The following is an 18835-nucleotide window of genomic DNA, read 5'->3' on the forward strand; positions in this document are numbered from 1 at the left end:
GAGAGAATACCGACTGCTGATACCTTATACTACCAATTATATTAGTTGTCAAGGTGGTACCAGGATGAACAAAAGCTTAAGACTCATATTCAAATGTTTCTAAACTATTTGGGCTTACATGCAAGCTCATGAATTGCTTTTATTTTTTAGTGAAAGGCTTTATGATATAAACTCATAGATTAAGGATGATAAATTAAGGATGATAAATCCATCCACATCCTCAGCTAAGCCCTTGCAAACATCACTAGCTTTTCACAATATGCTTTCTCACTGATGCAGAAGTGGGTCTCCAAATCTCCTGAACACAGTGGTCCATACTGCTACTGCTGATCGATTAGAGTTGTGATGCTAACTGAAACTCAGTTACCATCTCTGGTAGCCCATGACATCAATGGTCTGCAACAAACCACTCCTATAGGCTTGTGTCCTCTCCCACCTTTCATTTTGGCCTTGGTCAGGCGACCTGTTTTGGCTAATAGGACATAAGCAAGCCAGATGCAGGCAGAGATTTTATAAGCCCTAGCACACTGGTGCCTGTCCCCTGGTGATGTTTCCATAGAAGCCAGCTGCCATGTTATAAAAAACTCTAAATAGACCACTAGGCGCTAAGAGGCCACAAGGAGAGACCATGGATATTCTAGCCACAGCCCAGTTCCAGTTAAAGACTTCTAAATGAATAACCTCAGTGATACCACACATAACAGAACAGCCTAGCTGAGCCCACTCACCTACAGAAAGGTACGCAATTTAAATTTTTTGTTTGTTTTTAATATATTTTATTGATTTTTTTACAGAGAGGAAGAGAGAGGGATAGAGTTAGAAACATCGATGAGAATCATCGATCAGCTGCCTCTTGCACACCCCCTACTGGGGATGTGCCCGCAACCAAGGTACATGCCCTTGACTGGAATCAAACGTGGGACCTTTCAGTCCGCAGGCCGACGCTCTATCCACTGAGCCAAACCTGTTTCGGCTAAGCCACTAAGTTTTGGGGGCAGACTAATCGCTGTTCCAAACCAACTGAATCACTAATAACAATCCACATGGATTCTCCATCAGTTACCTTTCAATTTCATCAGTCCAATCAAGGGAATTTATTGCAGGTATGAAGAAATGGTGGCACTTTCATAAACGTTCACATACTGTAGGAGAGAATATAAATCTGTACCAATCTTCTAGAGAGCAATTTGGCAAAATGTTAAGTGATGAACCTTTTAAAAAGCTCATATCTTTTTCCAATAATTCCAAGTCCAGGAAACAGACATGCACATAAGAATGTTATATAAGAATTTTCCTCACAGCAAAAAAATTGGAAACACAGCCATCTAAAAATAGAGGAATGATTAAAGTATTATGTATTTGTAAAACAGAGCATCACAGTTTTTTAAAAAATCTACTGAATAGCCCAGCCAGTGTGGTTCAGTGGCTGAGTGTTAACGCATGCAGTAGGAGGGCACTGGCCGGATTCCTGGTCAGGTCACATGCCCAGTTTTTGGGCTCAGTCCCCAGGCCCCCAGCAGGGGGTGTGCAGTAGGTAGCAGATAGATGTTGATGTTTCTCTCTCATTGACATTTCTATTTCTCTCTCCCTCTCCCATCTTCTCTCTCTGAAATTCAATAAAAAGAAGAAAAAAAACACATGTGAAATCTATTGAATAAATATATAATGACATGGGAACCCATAAAGTACATTTAACCATATTTTTTTATTTTAGAGAGAGGAAGGGAAAAGGAGAGAAAGGTAGATACAAAGAGAGAAACGTGGATGTGAGAGAGAAACATCAACTGGTTGCCTCCTTGTATGCACCCCAAAGGGGGACTGAACTGGCAACCTGGGCATGTGCCCTGATCGAGAATCAAACTGGCGACCCTCCAGTGCACTGGACAATGCTCCAACACCAACTGAGCCACAATGGCCAGACCAATAATGTAAATTTTATTAAAATAGCATTTCATGCAAGATTAGTGATAAGACCCAAATCTTTCAAAACATGATTATGCATATATTCAGAAAAATTAATATAAATTCTCAATGCATAACAAAAGTGGGTGGGTTTTTTTTTCCCTTCTTTATACTCTTCAGTATTTTCCAAATGTTCTATAATAAAAATGTATTACTTCTATAATCAGAAAAAAAAAAAACCACATCATAAAACAGGTTGGGAAAAAGCACACCCACTAAAGAGACATATTATTTGCCTGAGAGATTTATTGTTTAAAATGGAATCTTCTGATGTTTCTTTACTAAATTTCTTAAATGCCACAATTATTTTGTGATGGAACAACTTTTAAAAGTAAATGTAGTGCAACGGGTGGATTTTCAACAGAAGAGACAACGTTGACACTAAGTATATAACATGCTCCTTTCCCTCGAGCGTTGCTTTGTCCTGTACGAACTGGGCAAGGAGTGCCTTATTTCTTTTCAGGATTCTGCCATTACTGTCCTATTTTACTGAGCTTTAAATTTTAGGTTGAACAGCTTTATCATATTCAACCAAGTGGGTATTATAGGCACCTTCAACCAAGTTCAGCAAACCCTGTTGGAATTGATTCAGTATTTATTCAAAAGACTGAAACTAATTTTTCATCTCAGAGGTAAATTCTCCCCTTTTTTATTTTTAAGTCCATGCCTATCCAAAATAACATGTGCAATGAATCTAAGTCATTTGGAAGGGGAGGGGAAAACGAAATCCACGCAGAACGTCAATGGGAGATAGGCAGTGGGCATGTTTTGGTAGCAGACGGCTGCAGCACTGACACGGTTTGGGAGTTATTCCCTGAAGTGGCCAGTGATTTTCCAAGAACCAGAGGGAATCCCTGGCCCACCACAGCAGGGTGGAGTGTTGAGCACAGTGAAACTCCGCCCCCTGGCTTCCTCAGTCCTCCTTGCCCATGACAGCCAGTCTAGGACTGGTTTCTCTTGTTTTCTTGCTCAGAATTCAACACTTCCTCTTCCTTCTCACAGGTCCAGGCCTAAACCTGGACTGAAAGCACAGCAATGTACATCCCGCACATTTTCAACGACTCCCCCTGGCCTGAAAGGAGGCAAACGCTTCCTTAGAGAGCAGTGTGAGACCCGGAGGGCTTCTCTCAGGTGCTTCCATGGTGACTGGCCACCTCAGAGGATAATTCCCCCAAGGCACAGAGCTCACTCCCAAGCAGCCAGGGAGTTCCCGCATGGTTCATTAAACTTCTACGTCTGTACACCATGAGGACTGTTTTCTGTTTCTCCCAGGTTTCTGTAAGGACCCACAGACTAGTGTTTTCAGATCTGGTCCGCATTCGCTTTACCAATGCTATCCACGACGGTATAGACTTCGGCATCCGCCCTGTTCTCTGGAATCCACAGCAGCCTAAACTGTGAAAGTTTCTACCTGGGAAGGGCATGATCAATGGCAGGGTGTGGCTCTCGGCTGTCTGCACGCAGCCTCAGGGGTCTCTGCACTACCCGGCTCTGTCAGGCCTCTGGTCCTACCATCAGGCTGCTGGGCAGATCCTCTCTGCCTCTCGGAGGAGAATCCCACAAACCAAACTTGATCAGCAGCTGGTGTACTCACTCCCTATTGGATTGGATAAATGTCACGTGGAAAATACTTAAATTTCACAAAAGAGCCAAATTGTAAAGTTTCTGAATAGCATGAAATTAAGTTGACTGTAACCATCAAAATTCATTCAATCAAGAAATATTTATTGAGGAACTAATAGGAGAAGGGCTTAGGCTAAGGGAACTAAAAATATGGCAACGAGCAAGATTGCTTTTCAAAAAAAAAAAAAAAAAAAGATCGCTTTTCATGAAGCTTACCCAGCACACGGAGTGTGTGTGCAAACAGGTATTAAACTAAGTGTTGACTTGATTCTAAAATATACTGTTTTCTGAAATAAGGATGGAGGGGTTATTTTATATAATATGGTCATGTCTCCCTTTTCTCCTGGAAAGCTGTTATCAACACAATGCTAACTGATAATCATGGCACCTTAAACAAAACATAGCAATTACATATTAAATAGTTAGCCGTAGCGAAATGCGACAACAAAATAGATCACAAACGAAAGAAATGGAGGACAAAAAGCGTCTGGATATAGAGTTCAAATCTACACTTATAAGGTTTTTCAAGAATTTCCTAGAAAAGATGGATAAGGCCTATGAGGATATGAAAAGAGATCAACTAGAATTAATAAGGAGTCAACAAGAAATGATAAGGGATCAACAAGAAATAAAGAATACATTGTCTGAAATAAAAAATATTTTACAGAGTCCTAAAAACAGAAGGGAAGATCGCAAGAATCAAGTCAAAGATTTGGAACATAAAGAGCCAGAAGACACTCCTCCACAGAAGCTAGAAGGCAAGAGAATCCAGAAAATTGAAGATAATGTAAGAAACCTCTGGGACAACTTCAAGCGAACCAACATCAGAATTATGGGGGTCCCAGAAGATGAGAGAGAGCAAGATATCGAAAACATACTGAAAGAAATAGTGACAGAAAACTTCCCCCACCTGGTGAAAGAATTAGACTTACAAGTCCAGGAAGCGCACAGAACTCCAAACAAAAGGAATCCAAAGAGGACCACACCGAGACACATCATTATTAAAATTCCAAGAGCAAAAGATAAAGAGAGAATATTAAAAGAAGCAAGAGCAAAGAAGGTAGTAACTTATAAAGGAGCACCTATACGATTGTCAGCTGATTTCTCAACAGAAACCATGCAGGCCAGAAGGGAATGGCAAGAAATATTCAAGGTGATGAATAGTAAGAACCTACAGCCAAAGATAATCTATCCAGCAAAGCTATCACTCAGAATCGAAGGCCAGATAAAGAGATTCACTAATAAAAAAAAGCTAAAGGAGTTCATCACCAGCAAACCAGAATTATATGAATTGCTGAAGGGGGTTCTTTCAGAAGAGAAAGTAAATAAAGATAAAAATTATGAACAACAAATACGTAATTATCAACAAGTGAATCTAAAAACCAAGGAAATTAAAAAGATCTGATGAACAATATTAACTGTTGAATATAATAGAATCAGAGGTATGGAAGGGGAGTGAACTGACGATTCTTGGGGAAAAGGGGAGAGGGGGGCGTGGGAAGAGACTGAACATAAACTGTGCACCTATGGATGAGGACAATGGGGAGAGGGGAAAGGGCAGAGGGTGGGGTGGGAACCTGGTGGAGGAGAGCAATGGTGGGGGGGGGGAGAAGGAACATTTGTAATAATATGAAAAATAAAAACTTATTAAAAAAAAAAAAAAAAAAAAAACATAGAGAACAAAAAAAAAAAAAAAAAAAAAAAAATAGTTAGCCGTAATCCTGTTAAGAACTAGGAAGCGTAGGGAGAGAATCTGAGGGGGCACAGAACTGGCTCTGGAGGGGCTGCATTAGTCGCCCCAAAATCTCGTCAACGACCCTTTCAAAGGGTGAAGGTGGATCCCGTCTCCTCCTCTGCTCACACCTGCAAAGGCTCATCTCCCTGAGCAACAGCCAATGAGGGCCACCCCCCCTCCAGTCCACCCACTACTTCTCCCATTTCACCTCCCTTTTCTCCCATACTCCTTGCGCATCACTCCTCTCCTGCTCTTACCCTGTGTTTTTTTTCTTCTTATATCATTTGTATATTCTTACATACTATACAATTTACTTATTTGTTTACTCTGACATTTGCTCCCCAAAAGGGAAGAGCTTTTTTATTTAAAAAAAAAATTTTTTTCTTTATTGATTAAGGTATCACATATTTGTCCTCATCCCCCAATTCCCATCCCAAACCCCGCCCCACGCATGCCTGCCTCTCTGTTGTCCGTGACCACTGGTTAGGCTCATATGCATGCACACAAGTCCTTTGGTTGATCTCTCCCCTATTCCTCCTCTCCCCTCCCTTCCCTCTGAGGTCCGACAGTCTGACCTATGCTTCCTTGTCTCCGGGTCCGCTCTTGTTCATCAGGGGGAAGCTTTTTGTTCTGTTTTGGTTAGTGATGGGTCCTAATTGCCAAGGCATATAATTCTGAGTTCAAAACGTGGTGAAGCCGAAACCGGTTTGGCTCAATGGATAGAGCGTCGGCTTGGGGACTGAAGGGTCCCGGGTTCGATTCAGGTTAAGGGCATGTACCTTGGTTGCGGGCATATCCCCAGTGGGGGGTATGCAAGAGGCAGCTGATCGATGACTCTCTCTCATCGATGTTTCTAACTCTCTATCTCTCTCCCTTCCTCTCGGTACAAAATCAATAAAATATATTAAAAAAAAAACAAAAAAAAATAAAATAAAAAAAATAAAAAAACGTGGTGAAGAGTAATGAAAGGAAGAAAGCACCAGTGAATGACTGACTGGAAAATCTTGCCACTGGGACTGAAGTAATAACCAAAGTCAGTTGGCCAAGTCTTGCTCTCTCTTCCTTAGTAGACAGGAACGTCAACGACTTCTGCTGCAGTTTTACTCCTTATCCTAAACGCCCACATCACGCCAATCCCATCCCGTCTTTCTTTAGATATGGTGATACTGTCATTCAGGTTATGGTCCAATCTAATCTTTCAGGTGACTTTCTTACTGCCCCGTCCTGACCCACTCCATGGGGACTTCGCTGCTCTCATCCACTCCAGCGGAACTCTCAGAGGCAGGCTCATCTCTCTGTTTGTGAGAAAGGCCTCTTCCAAAAACCCCATCGAGTCAAGTCCTCTCATACTATCTGGTCAAACCATGATGTGCATTTCATAGTGCTTATCACAGTCTACCATGATATACTTGTGGTTATTTTAGTATTGACTCTCCCACTAATTTAACTCCTTAAGAGTACTGTCTATGTTTGTTTCATTGACCAAGCCTAAACCACTGGGTGCATAGTAAATACTCAGTATTTGTTAAATAAATAATGGATTGGATGAATATGGTATTTCCAACTTGGTTCTGTATATACACAGTCAATTGGGTAGCTGAGAGAGGATTTTTTGTGTGGGTTGGAGGTTGTGTTTCTTGTTCATAAGAGAGGAATGGGAAATAATGTTGGGAGTCCTTTGGAAAGGCCAGATTTTAGCCACCTAAAGTGCTATGCCCAACAGCTCAAAAATCAAAGCATCATTAACACCTCCACCTAGAGTGTCCCCGCCCCCCACCACCTCCCTACACAAATCATTTCTGTAGCCACTCAGACACAAAGGCTCGCAGTGGCTTTTGACCTCTCCTTTCTCTGTCAGCCTCCTAGCTCAGCAAGATTTCTAAGGCCTGTCAACTCCTTTTTAATATCTTTGATCAATGGTCTCCTTCCTTTCTGTTCCCACTGCTACTTGGTTTAAGCATCTGTCTCCTGGATTACAGCAACGAAGCCAGAATTGGTCTCCTTGATTCTAGGCCTGTCCCTTTCTAATCCACGCTGCCTACATTAAAATCTCTCTTAAGCCCTAACCGTTTTTGGCTCAGTGGTTAGAGCGTCGGCCTGCAGACTGAAGGGTCCTGGGTTCGATTCCGGTCAAGGGCATGTGCCTTGGTTGAGGGCACATCCCCAGTAGGGGGTGTGCAGGAGGCAGCTGATCGATGTTTCTCTCTCATCGATGTTTCTAACTCTCTATCCCTTTTTCTTCCTCTCTGTAAAAAAATCAATAAAATATATTTTTACAAAAAATCTCTCTTAAAACCTCCACTCTACATTATGAATACTACACCAAAAGACATCTGCCATGGCTTGCCTAGGAAATAAAAAGTTCAGCCTGACATTTGAAGACCAGACACAATACAGCTCCATCATTTACCAGCAGGGTAGTTATCACTGCTCATCACATACATTATATATATCCCACCCCTATGAGTTTATCCTACCATTCATTTAGATCAACCCGTGTGAATTCCATCCATACCCCCAGGCCTAGCAATCCCTGCCTCCTTCCTCCATGCCTTTCTAGGACAGCCCAGCCCATCTGACAGACAACTACTATCATTTTTTCACACTATTACTCCAATTTCCACACACACACACACACACACACACACACACACACAACTTTTCACCATCAACCCCAACTTATGCTTATCTGTCAGAGAAAGGAAGAACAATGAAAGAAGGGCATTTGTCAACAAATGCTAAAGAACTCTATGACTTTCACAGGGCAGAGGTGGGTAGACAAGGATGTTTACATCCAGGGCCTCCAACCCCGACTCTTCTAACCAATTCTATCTTTTTCTACTCTTCATGTCTCCCCCTTCATTAAACATACACCAGCTTTGCAAATAAGAAAAAAACATCCAGATCATGGGAGAAACCATTGGAGAAATTCAGAGAGGGTTCTCAAAATGCCACCACTCGAGTTGTGGAGACTCCTCTTGTTCATTCCCCATTAACTCCTTCGCAGAGTAGGAGCCAGCATCCTCACGTCACCATGGGCATGGCCTGCTCAGGGGATGACTGGATTCTGAGCATTAAGCTTTTTATTCCAAGGAGAGGACACCAGCAGGCCTGGTCTTGAGCAGTGGTCCTGGGACTAAAAAGATGGACAAAGGGATTCCGCAATAAAATTCACTGTGGTTGGGAGTCCTGGGGTCCCAACCTTGAAACTCTAAATGCATTTTATCATTGAAACACCGCTATTAATGATAAACTTTCCTAATCTGCCACAGAACACTCTTCTTTCCCTTTATGAAGCTGCCATTTTAAAAATCACATTCCCCCCCACTATTTTTTGTTTTAATGTTTTTCTCTTACTAGAATGCAGGCTTCAGGAAGGCAGGGTCCTTAGAGTGTGTTCCCCTTTTAATTTCTAAGTCCCTAGAATAGTGCGTGGTATTTACTAGGCACTCCTGAGTGCATGAAAAGATATGACCAAATTCGAAGACCCTGCCAATATATAAGACTAGGCAACAGGTTTTTGGAAGGTTAAATAAGCTTTTATTTGTAGGCTCAGCCAACTACCTACCACTGCACTTGTTTCTATGAAAGAATGCCTCTAGTCCCAAGCAATCTCCTTATGGAGGGATAAAAGGACCTGCGAATGCTGCCCAGCCCCAGCAGATTTTTTTAGGTGCGGAAGAGTTTTAGCCCAGAGCCCTTAATTCGAATGCTAGTGGCTAGCAGTGAAGGTGTATGACCTACAATTGGTCCTTAACCTCTTTAAGTTTCAGTTTCATCATCTGAAAAAAAAAACACAAAAAAAACCCCCCGAAAGGCTACTGTGAAGATTTAAATTAATTTAATGCTATGCGGAAATGCCCAGCATTATATAAATTTGTGACTCCCACACCATCGCCCTTTTTTAATACATGTCTTTATACTACAAACTCCCAGAAGGTTGTTCATAGTTGTGTTGTGCCTACTGAATTAGTATAAAGTGCTTTACACTCATAAGAATTACTTATTGTAGTCTGAACTCTGTTATGAACATAAAAAAGAAATACAATGTCAATTAATTGTTCTGAGCAGCATACAGTTATTACTTTAGTAATCAAAATCCAATTATTATATTACAGTACTAAGATATATCAAACATTTTAAATATGAAATACACAGTAATATATCCTAATATTCTTGCAGTAATTATTTTATGTTCCCATCTTCATTCACATTTTGGATTGTAGTAATCTATGAAGAAAAACTAAAAAAACAAACAAAAAAAACCATAACATTTTTTTAAATCACCTGCAACCTTATACGGCTACTTCGTGTAAGAAACTCCCCTGATTGAAGGTTAGTTTGAAGTTCTCAGTACACATTAGATGCAGCTATCGCAGATATTGAAATAAAACTCCATTAGTCAAAATCAAACACTGCTCTATTTGCATATCTAAGAAGTTCAATTTTCAGAACTGAAAAAAAAAAATCTAAGCCAAGGAAAAAGCAGTATGAGAGAATATAAGCTCAAAATTTACATACTATTTTATTATCCTACAATGACTTTTTTTCATCTCCCATCCTGCCACATAAAACGATGACCTTTAAATAATCAGAACAAAGTTTCTCACTACTCAGAGGACATTGTTTTAAGACTCACCGGCACTTTAAGTTAACCATCTCAAAGCTTATGAAACACAAAGGAACAGTCAATGACACATCCATTTAAGTTACCCTGACCTGTCGTTACGGCATCATTAAGTGTTATTTTCAAGGAGTAAGCAGAAAGCTTTATAATTTCTAAACATGTAAAATTATTTTCTGTACTTTATGGGCTAAGGCATTGACTATTTTAAGCTACACTTTATAAATTATGAAGCTCACTAACAATTATTTCTAAAGACAAAGAGCATGAATTAAGTTTTAAAAGCAATAAAGAAACTCAGTAATCAAAATCAAACTCCGTGTACATGTATTTACACACACACACACACACACACACACACACGTAATATGATAATTTACAGGTTGGCCGGCTTCAGGTACACAGGAAAAGGTTTCCCAGAAAAGAATGAAAAGTATTAAATACCTACATTTGTGATAAGTTAATTTTCAAATACCAACATTTTTTGGCCTTAGGGATTTAGAGTAAAATACATTCTCTATAGTACATATTCTGCTACCCAACTGTAAACTTTTATTAAAAACCAATTCAAAAAGTGTATGTAAACATAAACTAATTTATCCAACGCATATCTGTACAACTCCTACTCTAACCAGGCCCTCTGTTGACATGAACACGATGAACTTGCTTCCTGCAGCTCTGCAGGGAAGATGCGTACAAAGTACAAACTGCAGCAACCGAAAGCAAGCCCGCACAGCCCTGCCACTGTGGCTTCGTGCTTATCTGTGGCTGTCTGTAAAAGGTGAGAGAGAGAGGCTAACATAGTTAAGCAAGATAGGGAAGCTAAGTAGCTTTCCCAGTTTCCCACAATGCCTCTTCTTGGTAACTGGGAGTCCATTATTTTGTAGATTATTGTAAATTCCCAGAATAGTGTAAAATCCAAAAAAAATTTAAAAATGGGACAGAATTTATTTATTTTTAAAAACTATTTTCTTTCCTTTTTAAAAATATGTTTTTATTGATTTCAGAGAGGAAGGGAGAGGAAGAGAGAGAGAGAAAGAGAGAAACATCAATGATGAGAATCATCCATTGGCTGCCTCCTGCACGCCCTCCCCTCTCACCCCTCACTGAGTATGGAGCCTGCAACCCTGGCATGCGCCCTGACTGGGAATCAAACCGTGACCTCCTGGTTCAGAGGTCAACGCTCAACCACTGAGCCATGCCAGTCGGGCAAAGTGGAATAGGATTCATAAGCTGCCTTTTTCGGCCAGCCTTATATAAAGATGTGAAGACAGATGGGTAGGGGGAGGTAAGAGAGGGTGAATGGGGAATTAAAAATAAAAACAAGACAGTTGTGAAGACAACTCCAAAGTGATTGAGAGGTTTAAGACCACTGTCCAGCTCTTCTGACTCTTCCCAGCTCGGGTGCCTTACCACACACATTGATCCCACGGTCAATATCAAACCATTATCCGAAGATAATGCTTTTTGGCAATCTGCCCTTTTGAGCAATAGCCAACGTATGTTCCAGAGAGAAAGAATTTGAGAGTTAAGTGTTCCTCAAGTTCTCTAGATCTCCCTTCTCGCTAAGGGAGCCTCCCAGGAACACATGATTAGGAATAAGCAAGAGGTTGATGGATCTGTTTTGGGCCCATCTTCCCTCTTTGCATGTGAACAAAAACCCACTCTGCTTACTGCATCACCTCTTTTTCTTATAATCTGATCAATGCCTTTTCTTCATCTAAGAACCAACAAAGAGAAATCACATTCGCCGACATTAATCACTTCCCTACTTCAGATTCCTATCCTTTCTTCTACTCAGAACATTCTAAATATAGTTCCTGTTCCTGCTGTTTCTCATCTTGCTATCTTTGCAGGCTGTTAAGTTCCAAAGGCATGTTTCTGTTATTTTATTACATGGTGTGACCATGAACATAGTAATTCTTCCTCCTACTTTCATGATTAAAATGAGATTCGGACGTGGTAATATATGTGGCAAGCGCTTTGTAAACTGTAAGCTTTTAAGATAAAAGTAGTGCCATCATATTAAAATGTTAAAGCATCCCTAATTGCCCAAAACAACACAAGTAAAAAGTTTCCAGGAAATTACAGTCTACATTGGGAATACAACTAAACTTAAAAGAAATTAATCTTCTGATATAACCCAGGAAGGAAAAACCTATGTACCACTCAACAAATCATAAATTGTATGTAAAATAAGTTCAATGAGTGATGTGCTTCTATAAATGCTCAATTTTGGAAAAAATTACTTTTATAACCTAAATTATTTATTGTTACTTTTAGACACAATTATCGGATGTCTCTTAATACTAAATGATTAAAAACGACTAGTCTTAAAAGGTCCTTGGAGTTAAAGTAAAATTACAGCTTACTTAACTGTCCCTCATTTTCCTGAGAAACTTACTTAAGCATGACACTCAAAAGAAAATTCTTATTTAAGTCAACATCAAAGTAGGTCTAATCACAATGGCTAGTAAAACAAGAGAAAACTCAGTCTCTTAAGCAGCTTAGTTCTAAAGTAAAACATACAGAATAACATTGTGTACTCTCAAATAAACATTCATCTAAGAATGTACACAATCACAGAAATTAAAACATTGAGGATTGTTGTGTCACTCCTATTTTTATAAGTCAGTGAAGCTTATTTAGTTAAAATGATATTGGACAGAAATAAATGAACATCTTCAGAAGCAATAAGACTACATATAAAAAAAATTAAAATAAAAGAAGCATCTCTTTTCATGCCAATAAGCACTCACCCTAAATTAAGACAATAAGCACTAGAAAAAAAATACTTTGATGACTCCGCACTTTAGCTTTTAGGCCATCTAATAGTGTATCACACAATCTCCAAATAAAAGATGTAACTGAAAAATACCCAGTAGTACCACATTTGTGCTTTCTCTATTCTACGTCCAAAAGCAAGCACTCCTAATACCTATAAATATCCCTTGACATTTTATATGAATATCATTCTAAAAAATGTTAAAGTCATACAAGCAATGATAATTTAATGTTAGTATGGCATCCTCTTAAAAAAATGTCACTTGGTAAAAATTAAAAATACCTTACAGGGACCGAGGAAATAAAGGTAACTCTAGCTGGGTATCTATTATTATGAGTAAACTACTGACATCTCAGGCAAATCTTATATTATCCTTCAAGCTTCAGTTCCTTAGCTTTAAGCAAAAAAATTTTAAATGACAAAAAAGCATGCTCTTAAGTAAACAAGCTTCTAGTTTGAAGTAAATATGAAACCACCTTTATTTTCCCTTGGGAGATAAAAATTTTTCCTACATACCGGCATTTGCCCTCAAGCATTGCATTTGCGTCTAAGTACTACCAAGTTAATGGTGCATAGAAATTAGTTCGATAGTTCATAGAATTAGTTCAAAGGTCAAGACTGGCTGGTCATCCCTCCTCTGCATGCTCCACCGAAAGCCTTTTACTCAATCACAGACATCGGTAACACAGTTAGATCTATTTTACAAAAACTTAGATATATTTAAATACTGAGGCAGGTTACAAACAATGCTCGCAGGCATTTGTGAAATATTCAGTACCGGTTTATTTGTTTTCACTTTCAGCCCTGATATTGCTCATCCAACTGTAACCTAGCTTTCCATCACTTCTGCTACTTCTTAACAGCATGGAACAAAAAACACATGAACAGAATTCACATTCAAAGAGGGAGGGGAAAAAGATGACATGCTAAAGACCAAAATATTATAATACTATTATCACCCAGTAATCAGAAAGACCAGAAACGTAATTGTGGCCATACGTGATGTTATTGCCAAATCCATGTGTGCTCAGGCAAATAACATGCAACGAAGAGTGTCATCTTTTCTCTCAAAATTACGCCACCATATGAAGGGGGAAAGGCCCTATCATACAAATTTTTTTTTTAAGAATCATAAGCCTATCTACACACATACAACTAGCTCTTCAACTGAAGATTAATCAAAACATTCCAATTACCAAGGGAAAAAAACCCATAATAGAAAAAAAAAAAACTCACTTTATATAGTATCTTGCACCTTCAAAAGTATATGCTTCTTCCCAGCCAGTGGGCAAATCTAAAAAAACATACATTTCACAATCAGTATTACTTCAATGGAATAGCAAAGTAAGTCTTAATCCATTTTAATCATTCATTTTCATGGACAGTCATTTGCATTTATTAAGTAGGTTTCTAACAAAAAAAATGTGTTAGGCTGGTAATAAAACAGAGTAGATATAATATCATTTTTAGGGAAATGGCAATTCAAATCGAAAGCCATCAGAAAAGCACCTCAATATTAACAATCTCTCATTCTATTAGAGATTACCTGATACGATCATATAGTTTAAAGATCAGAATGGAGGGGACTTATGTTGACACCCAAAAACCAAATCTTCTAATCTTAGGTGAAATAACCCTGAGCAGCTGGCAAAAAAACACAAACCAAAAAAAAGCCCTGTCCATAAAAGGTAACACCTGCTTCTTCTTAGGTATTCTGTGTCTATTTAAGGCCATTCCTTTCGGCTACATTAATGAACCCATCCAGGAAGTGTCACTGATGAGAAAGTACTTCCTAAATACAAAATTAGAGGAAAGAAATCGGGACTTCACATACTTATACATGTGTGTTTCTATAGACTTGACTTTAAGAGAATTAAAGTCCCAAGTAATAAACCTGAATAATTCAGATGAACCATGGTGACTTTACTGCATATTATTTGTAAATGACTAGTGGCTTGGGTTTAATCAGTCTCTCTCGGAAACAAAAAGCATTGACGTGTGTACAAAACCAGAGTCAAAGCAAAGTAAAACCAAGCCAGAAACAAAAAAGATCATGTTGTTTAAAAAAAAGAATGAGAATAAAATTTTCCCGTGGTGTCAAAGTTATCAAATCTAAGCGGATACATATGGGATGCCCATAATCAAAATAAGCAAGAAAAACAATTCCACAGGACAATTAAGTTAAATAACTTCAAATACTATATCGTCTTCTGAAATAAATGTGTTACTATCCATAGGGCAAAGAGGCCAGCAGCAAAGTTGAAATATGTATGCAAACCATCGAAAGGTTATATTTAAGTCGGAGACTGCTCGGGGGAGTTAAACATGACGGTGTGATTAGTCAGAAATGCCTTTTTAAAAATGTAATCTCATGTTTGCGACGCTAACCTTCCCTTTTCCTCCTCCACCTTTTTGCAAATTTAGAAGACATTAGTCACTTTTGGTGCACTCCGGATTTAAAAGAGAAAAGGCAGGTTTGTCCAATAACACCCTGGCCACTTGGGGAGTCACAGAACCCCAGAGTTGAGAGAGAGAGAGAGAGAGAGAGAGAGAGGAGTATCCTGGAAGACAGCTCCCTAAAACACTGCTGGAGCCGGCCTCCCCTCCGACCCAAACTGCTCTCCAGCCTCTCTCCAAACCAGCAGCCTGAGAGGCAGGCCAGTGACGAGAACACATGTTCCATTTCAAAGGCAAACAAGTTTCACGAATGTAAACAAAGAATGACAAAAGAAAGCCAGACCGGCACTGGAGCCGCAGCCAGCCCTGCTCCAGCTCCACGCACATGTGAGCGTGCAAACAAGCTGCCGCCAAAGGCATCGGGGAGAGAGATCTGTTTCCCCGCCGACCCCCTCCAACTGGGGCACAAACGCCCACCCAGGGGGCACCCCCTTGCACCCCCTTGCCCGCCTCCTGGCGGCCGCCGGGGACTTTGAATCGGGCCGGCGACGGCGGCTGCACATGCCTCCTCCTGGGGCAGGAGGGCGAGCCAAGCGCCCGGCGTTTCCAGGGAGGCTCGCAGCACCCCCAAACTCCTCTCTCTGCCTCCTCCACCAGCTACCTACCCACAGAGCCCACCGAGGAGGAGAGGAGGAGGAGGAGAGGAGGAGGAAAGGAGGAGGAGAAGAGGAGGAGGCCGCCCGCAGAAGGCAGCTCTCCCGGAGGCAGGAGGGGATGTGAAGACAGGATCCCGCGGACCAGGGCACGGTCCCGGGCTGCAGGGAGGGGCGCGGGAAAGGACTTCCGAAAGGTTGAAAGGGGGCAGGTTTGTTGGGGTTTGGGAAGGGAGTAGAGGGGCTCAGGAGGGGCTGCAGGAGGAAGCCCTCCGGGTTCCGGGGAGAGGGTGGTGGTGGATGGGGGTGTCCAGGTTGGGATGGGGAGAGGGCGCCGTCTCCAAGTGGCGAGGAGAGGCTGCGGGGCAGAGGGGCGCCCGGACACCGGGGAGGATCCGGGGCAGGTTGCCGGGGGGCGGGCGGGCGGCCGGGCTCTGCCGCCTCCTCCCGGCGGAGCCAACTCCGCTCGGGCCCGGCGGCCGGGGTTACCTGTGCTCTGGCGCCGGTGGCCGGTGACCACGGCCTCGCCGGTGACGGGGTGCAGCCAGGTGGTGCTCTTGGCCTCCTCGCTGCGGGGGGACAGAGAGAGGGGAGAGCCCGGGCGTGAGCGGGGGGCGCGGAGCCCCGGGGGGACCGGGGCGGCGCAGACCCCGCTCGCCCTCCGCCCCGCACCCCGCACCCGTCCCCGCCAGCCCGCCCCGCGCCCCCCGGGCCCCCGCGCCGCCCCCCGGCTCTTTACTTGATGAAGAAGACGCGGCCGCCCCTGGTGATCCCGTAGGTCCAGGAGCGGGGCAGGGAGCAGACCCACTCCAGGTTCAGATCCGCCGCCATGTCTGATCCCCAGCCGCCGCCGCCGCCTTCTCCGGGAGGAGGGAGCGAGCGAGAGAGCGAGGGAGCGCGGAGCGAGCGCGGCCGGAGCGCGCGTCCCAGCCCGGCGCGCCCCCGCGCTACCCCCTCGGGCGGCGCCCGCCCCGCCGCCGCCGCCGCCGCTGGGTCCGGCCCCTCCGCATCCCCGCGGCCCGGCCGCCCCGCCGCGCGCGCCCGGGGGCAGGGCCGGAGGGCGGCGCCGCGCCCGCGCCAGCCCCCTCCCTCCCGCGCCCCGGGCGCCCCCGCCCCCCGCGCCCGGCGCAGGTTCCGGGATCGATGGGGAGAAGCGGCCGGGACCGCGCTCTGCCCCCGGGGCAGCTGCGCCCCAGGCTGCCCGGCCCGGCGCGCGCGGGGAGGGGAGCGCGGTCCCCGCGAGCCCCGCGCTCCGGAGGGCTCTCTGTTCCAACAACAAAAGCCCGGCGCAGGGGCTTTGTTTTAGAAGATCCCTTGGCTCCCCGAGAGATTTTTTTTTCCCCCTAACGTGTATGTGTGTGTCTCTGGAAAATAGAAAAGCTGTTTTCATGAAAGCACGCGGGAGGCTTTTCCTGGTGTGTGTGTTTTGTGCGCCAGATTAGTATCCAAGGTTGGATGAGTGATCAGATCGGTGAACTGTAAGTGGATTCAGACTTGGAGAAAAAAAAACAGATGTGCCCCTTCCCAGGCCCCTTCCATCATGGAATGTCTTATAAAATAAAAACTTGCTTTTTCTCTTACATTAAAAAAAAAAAAAAAAAGATTCACTGTTTGTCAATCTGGAGTTCCACTTTTTCTTATCTCCCATAAATTACAATAAAAGCTCATTCTGCGGAGTCCTTGAAAGGGTGTACGTTTTAAATCCCCATATCAGCCCTACAGATGCCCATTTTCTGAATGGGGGAAAAATGAGGCTGATAGAAACAGCAACTTGCCCAAGGTCGTGTAGTGAGTGGCAAAGCCTGAATTTGGTATTTAGGCTCCTGTATTTCAAAAGTCTATTTGTACAACCACACTGCTATAGTACTTATTTTTAAAATCTTCTTTACCCCCTCTGCTCCCCCACCCCTACCCCTTATATGTTCTTTGAACAGAGAAGGACAGATTTCACTGCAAATCAGATCTTCTCCCTTAACTTAGGAATACTTGCCTCTTCCTATTGTGTCTGGTCCTCCGCCACCCTTGGAATTGCTTATGCATCTTTGCAGCAAGATGACTCATTCCAGCAGGATCCACCGTTCAATAATAATAGTACTCCTGAACTTGGTATTCTTACAGCACCTCTTTTCTCACCAGTTTTGGGTGCCCCCAAAGCGTTATCTCATGCAGCTTCCCCGTAGTTCAAAGAGGCCAATAATCTTTTTCAGTATGTAAGGAAACTAAGGCACAGAAAGGGTAAATAACCTTGGCCAAAGCTATAGCCAGCAAGTCAGACGGGGCCTGGATGAGAATGCAGTTTTAAGGACATTTTCTCTCCTACTCTAATTCCCCAAGGTCATCTGTCTTTGGTGAAAAGAAGTCTGCAATTACTGCTATAATTTTCCTGTCTATCTGCATATACCGGGAGGGAAAAAAAAATAAGGTCACTTTAATGTTTTCTCTTTTGGGTTCCTTTGCATTCCCCTCTTTCATTTCACTACTGATTACTTCTTGACATCTTATCTCCTGCCCACTTTTTGGAAAAGAAAAAGACTTTTTTTTTTTTTTTTAAATCAATGAATAACTAGCAGGAAATGAATGTTCCATATTACCATCAGGGTTCACTAGCTAGAGCATAGCAAGAAAATCAAGAGCTATTGACTTGATATTGTGCTAGCATTACAAATTTAAAAAATCTAAAGCAAATCTTTTTTTTAAAAAAAATATATCTTTATTGATTTCAGAGAAAAAGGGAGAGGGAGATAGAAACATCAATGATGAGAGGGAATCATTGATCAGCTGCCTTCTGAGCGCCTCCAACTGGGGGTCAAGTCCACAAATTGAGCATATATCCTTGACCAGAATCAAACCTGGAACCCTTTAGTCAATAGGCTGACTGCTCTATCCACTGAGCCAAACTGGTTAGGGGTTTAGAAATGTTTTATCTCTTAGTTCAGCTATAATATTTGACTTTAAAAAAAAAATATATATATATATATATATATTTTATATTTTTTTAAATTTATTTTTTAAATAATCAATATATATTATTGATTTTCCACAGAGAGGAAGGAAGA

At 42.3% G+C, this 18835-nt stretch overlaps 1 protein-coding gene across 4 annotated transcripts in view; it reads right to left on the reverse strand.

The window, feature by feature from the left end:
* The window catches only part of PLEKHA5 (pleckstrin homology domain containing A5), a 204369-nt gene extending 187569 nt beyond the window's left edge, over positions 1–16800 (reverse strand). The window contains exons 1-4 of one of the 4 annotated variants that reach the window (XM_084877191.1): positions 16519–16800; positions 16269–16348; positions 13966–14023; positions 9140–9563 (exon numbers count right to left, since the gene is read on the reverse strand). In XM_084877191.1, the coding sequence (XP_084733317.1) occupies positions 9551–9563; positions 13966–14023; positions 16269–16348; positions 16519–16610 (243 nt within the window). In that variant the 5' untranslated portion in view covers positions 16611–16800 and the 3' untranslated portion in view covers positions 9140–9550. Of the gene's footprint in view, positions 1–9139; positions 9564–13965; positions 14024–16268; positions 16349–16518 lie in introns of those variants that run through there. The other 3 variants (XM_084877192.1, XM_084877187.1, XM_084877188.1) reach the window with 3 other exon arrangements.
* Positions 16801–18835: the final 2035 nt, after the last annotated feature.

This window comes from Pipistrellus hanaki (genome assembly GCF_964339955.1).
Source record: "Pipistrellus hanaki genome assembly, chromosome: 3".
NCBI classification, from domain to species: Eukaryota; Metazoa; Chordata; class Mammalia; order Chiroptera; family Vespertilionidae; genus Pipistrellus; species Pipistrellus hanaki.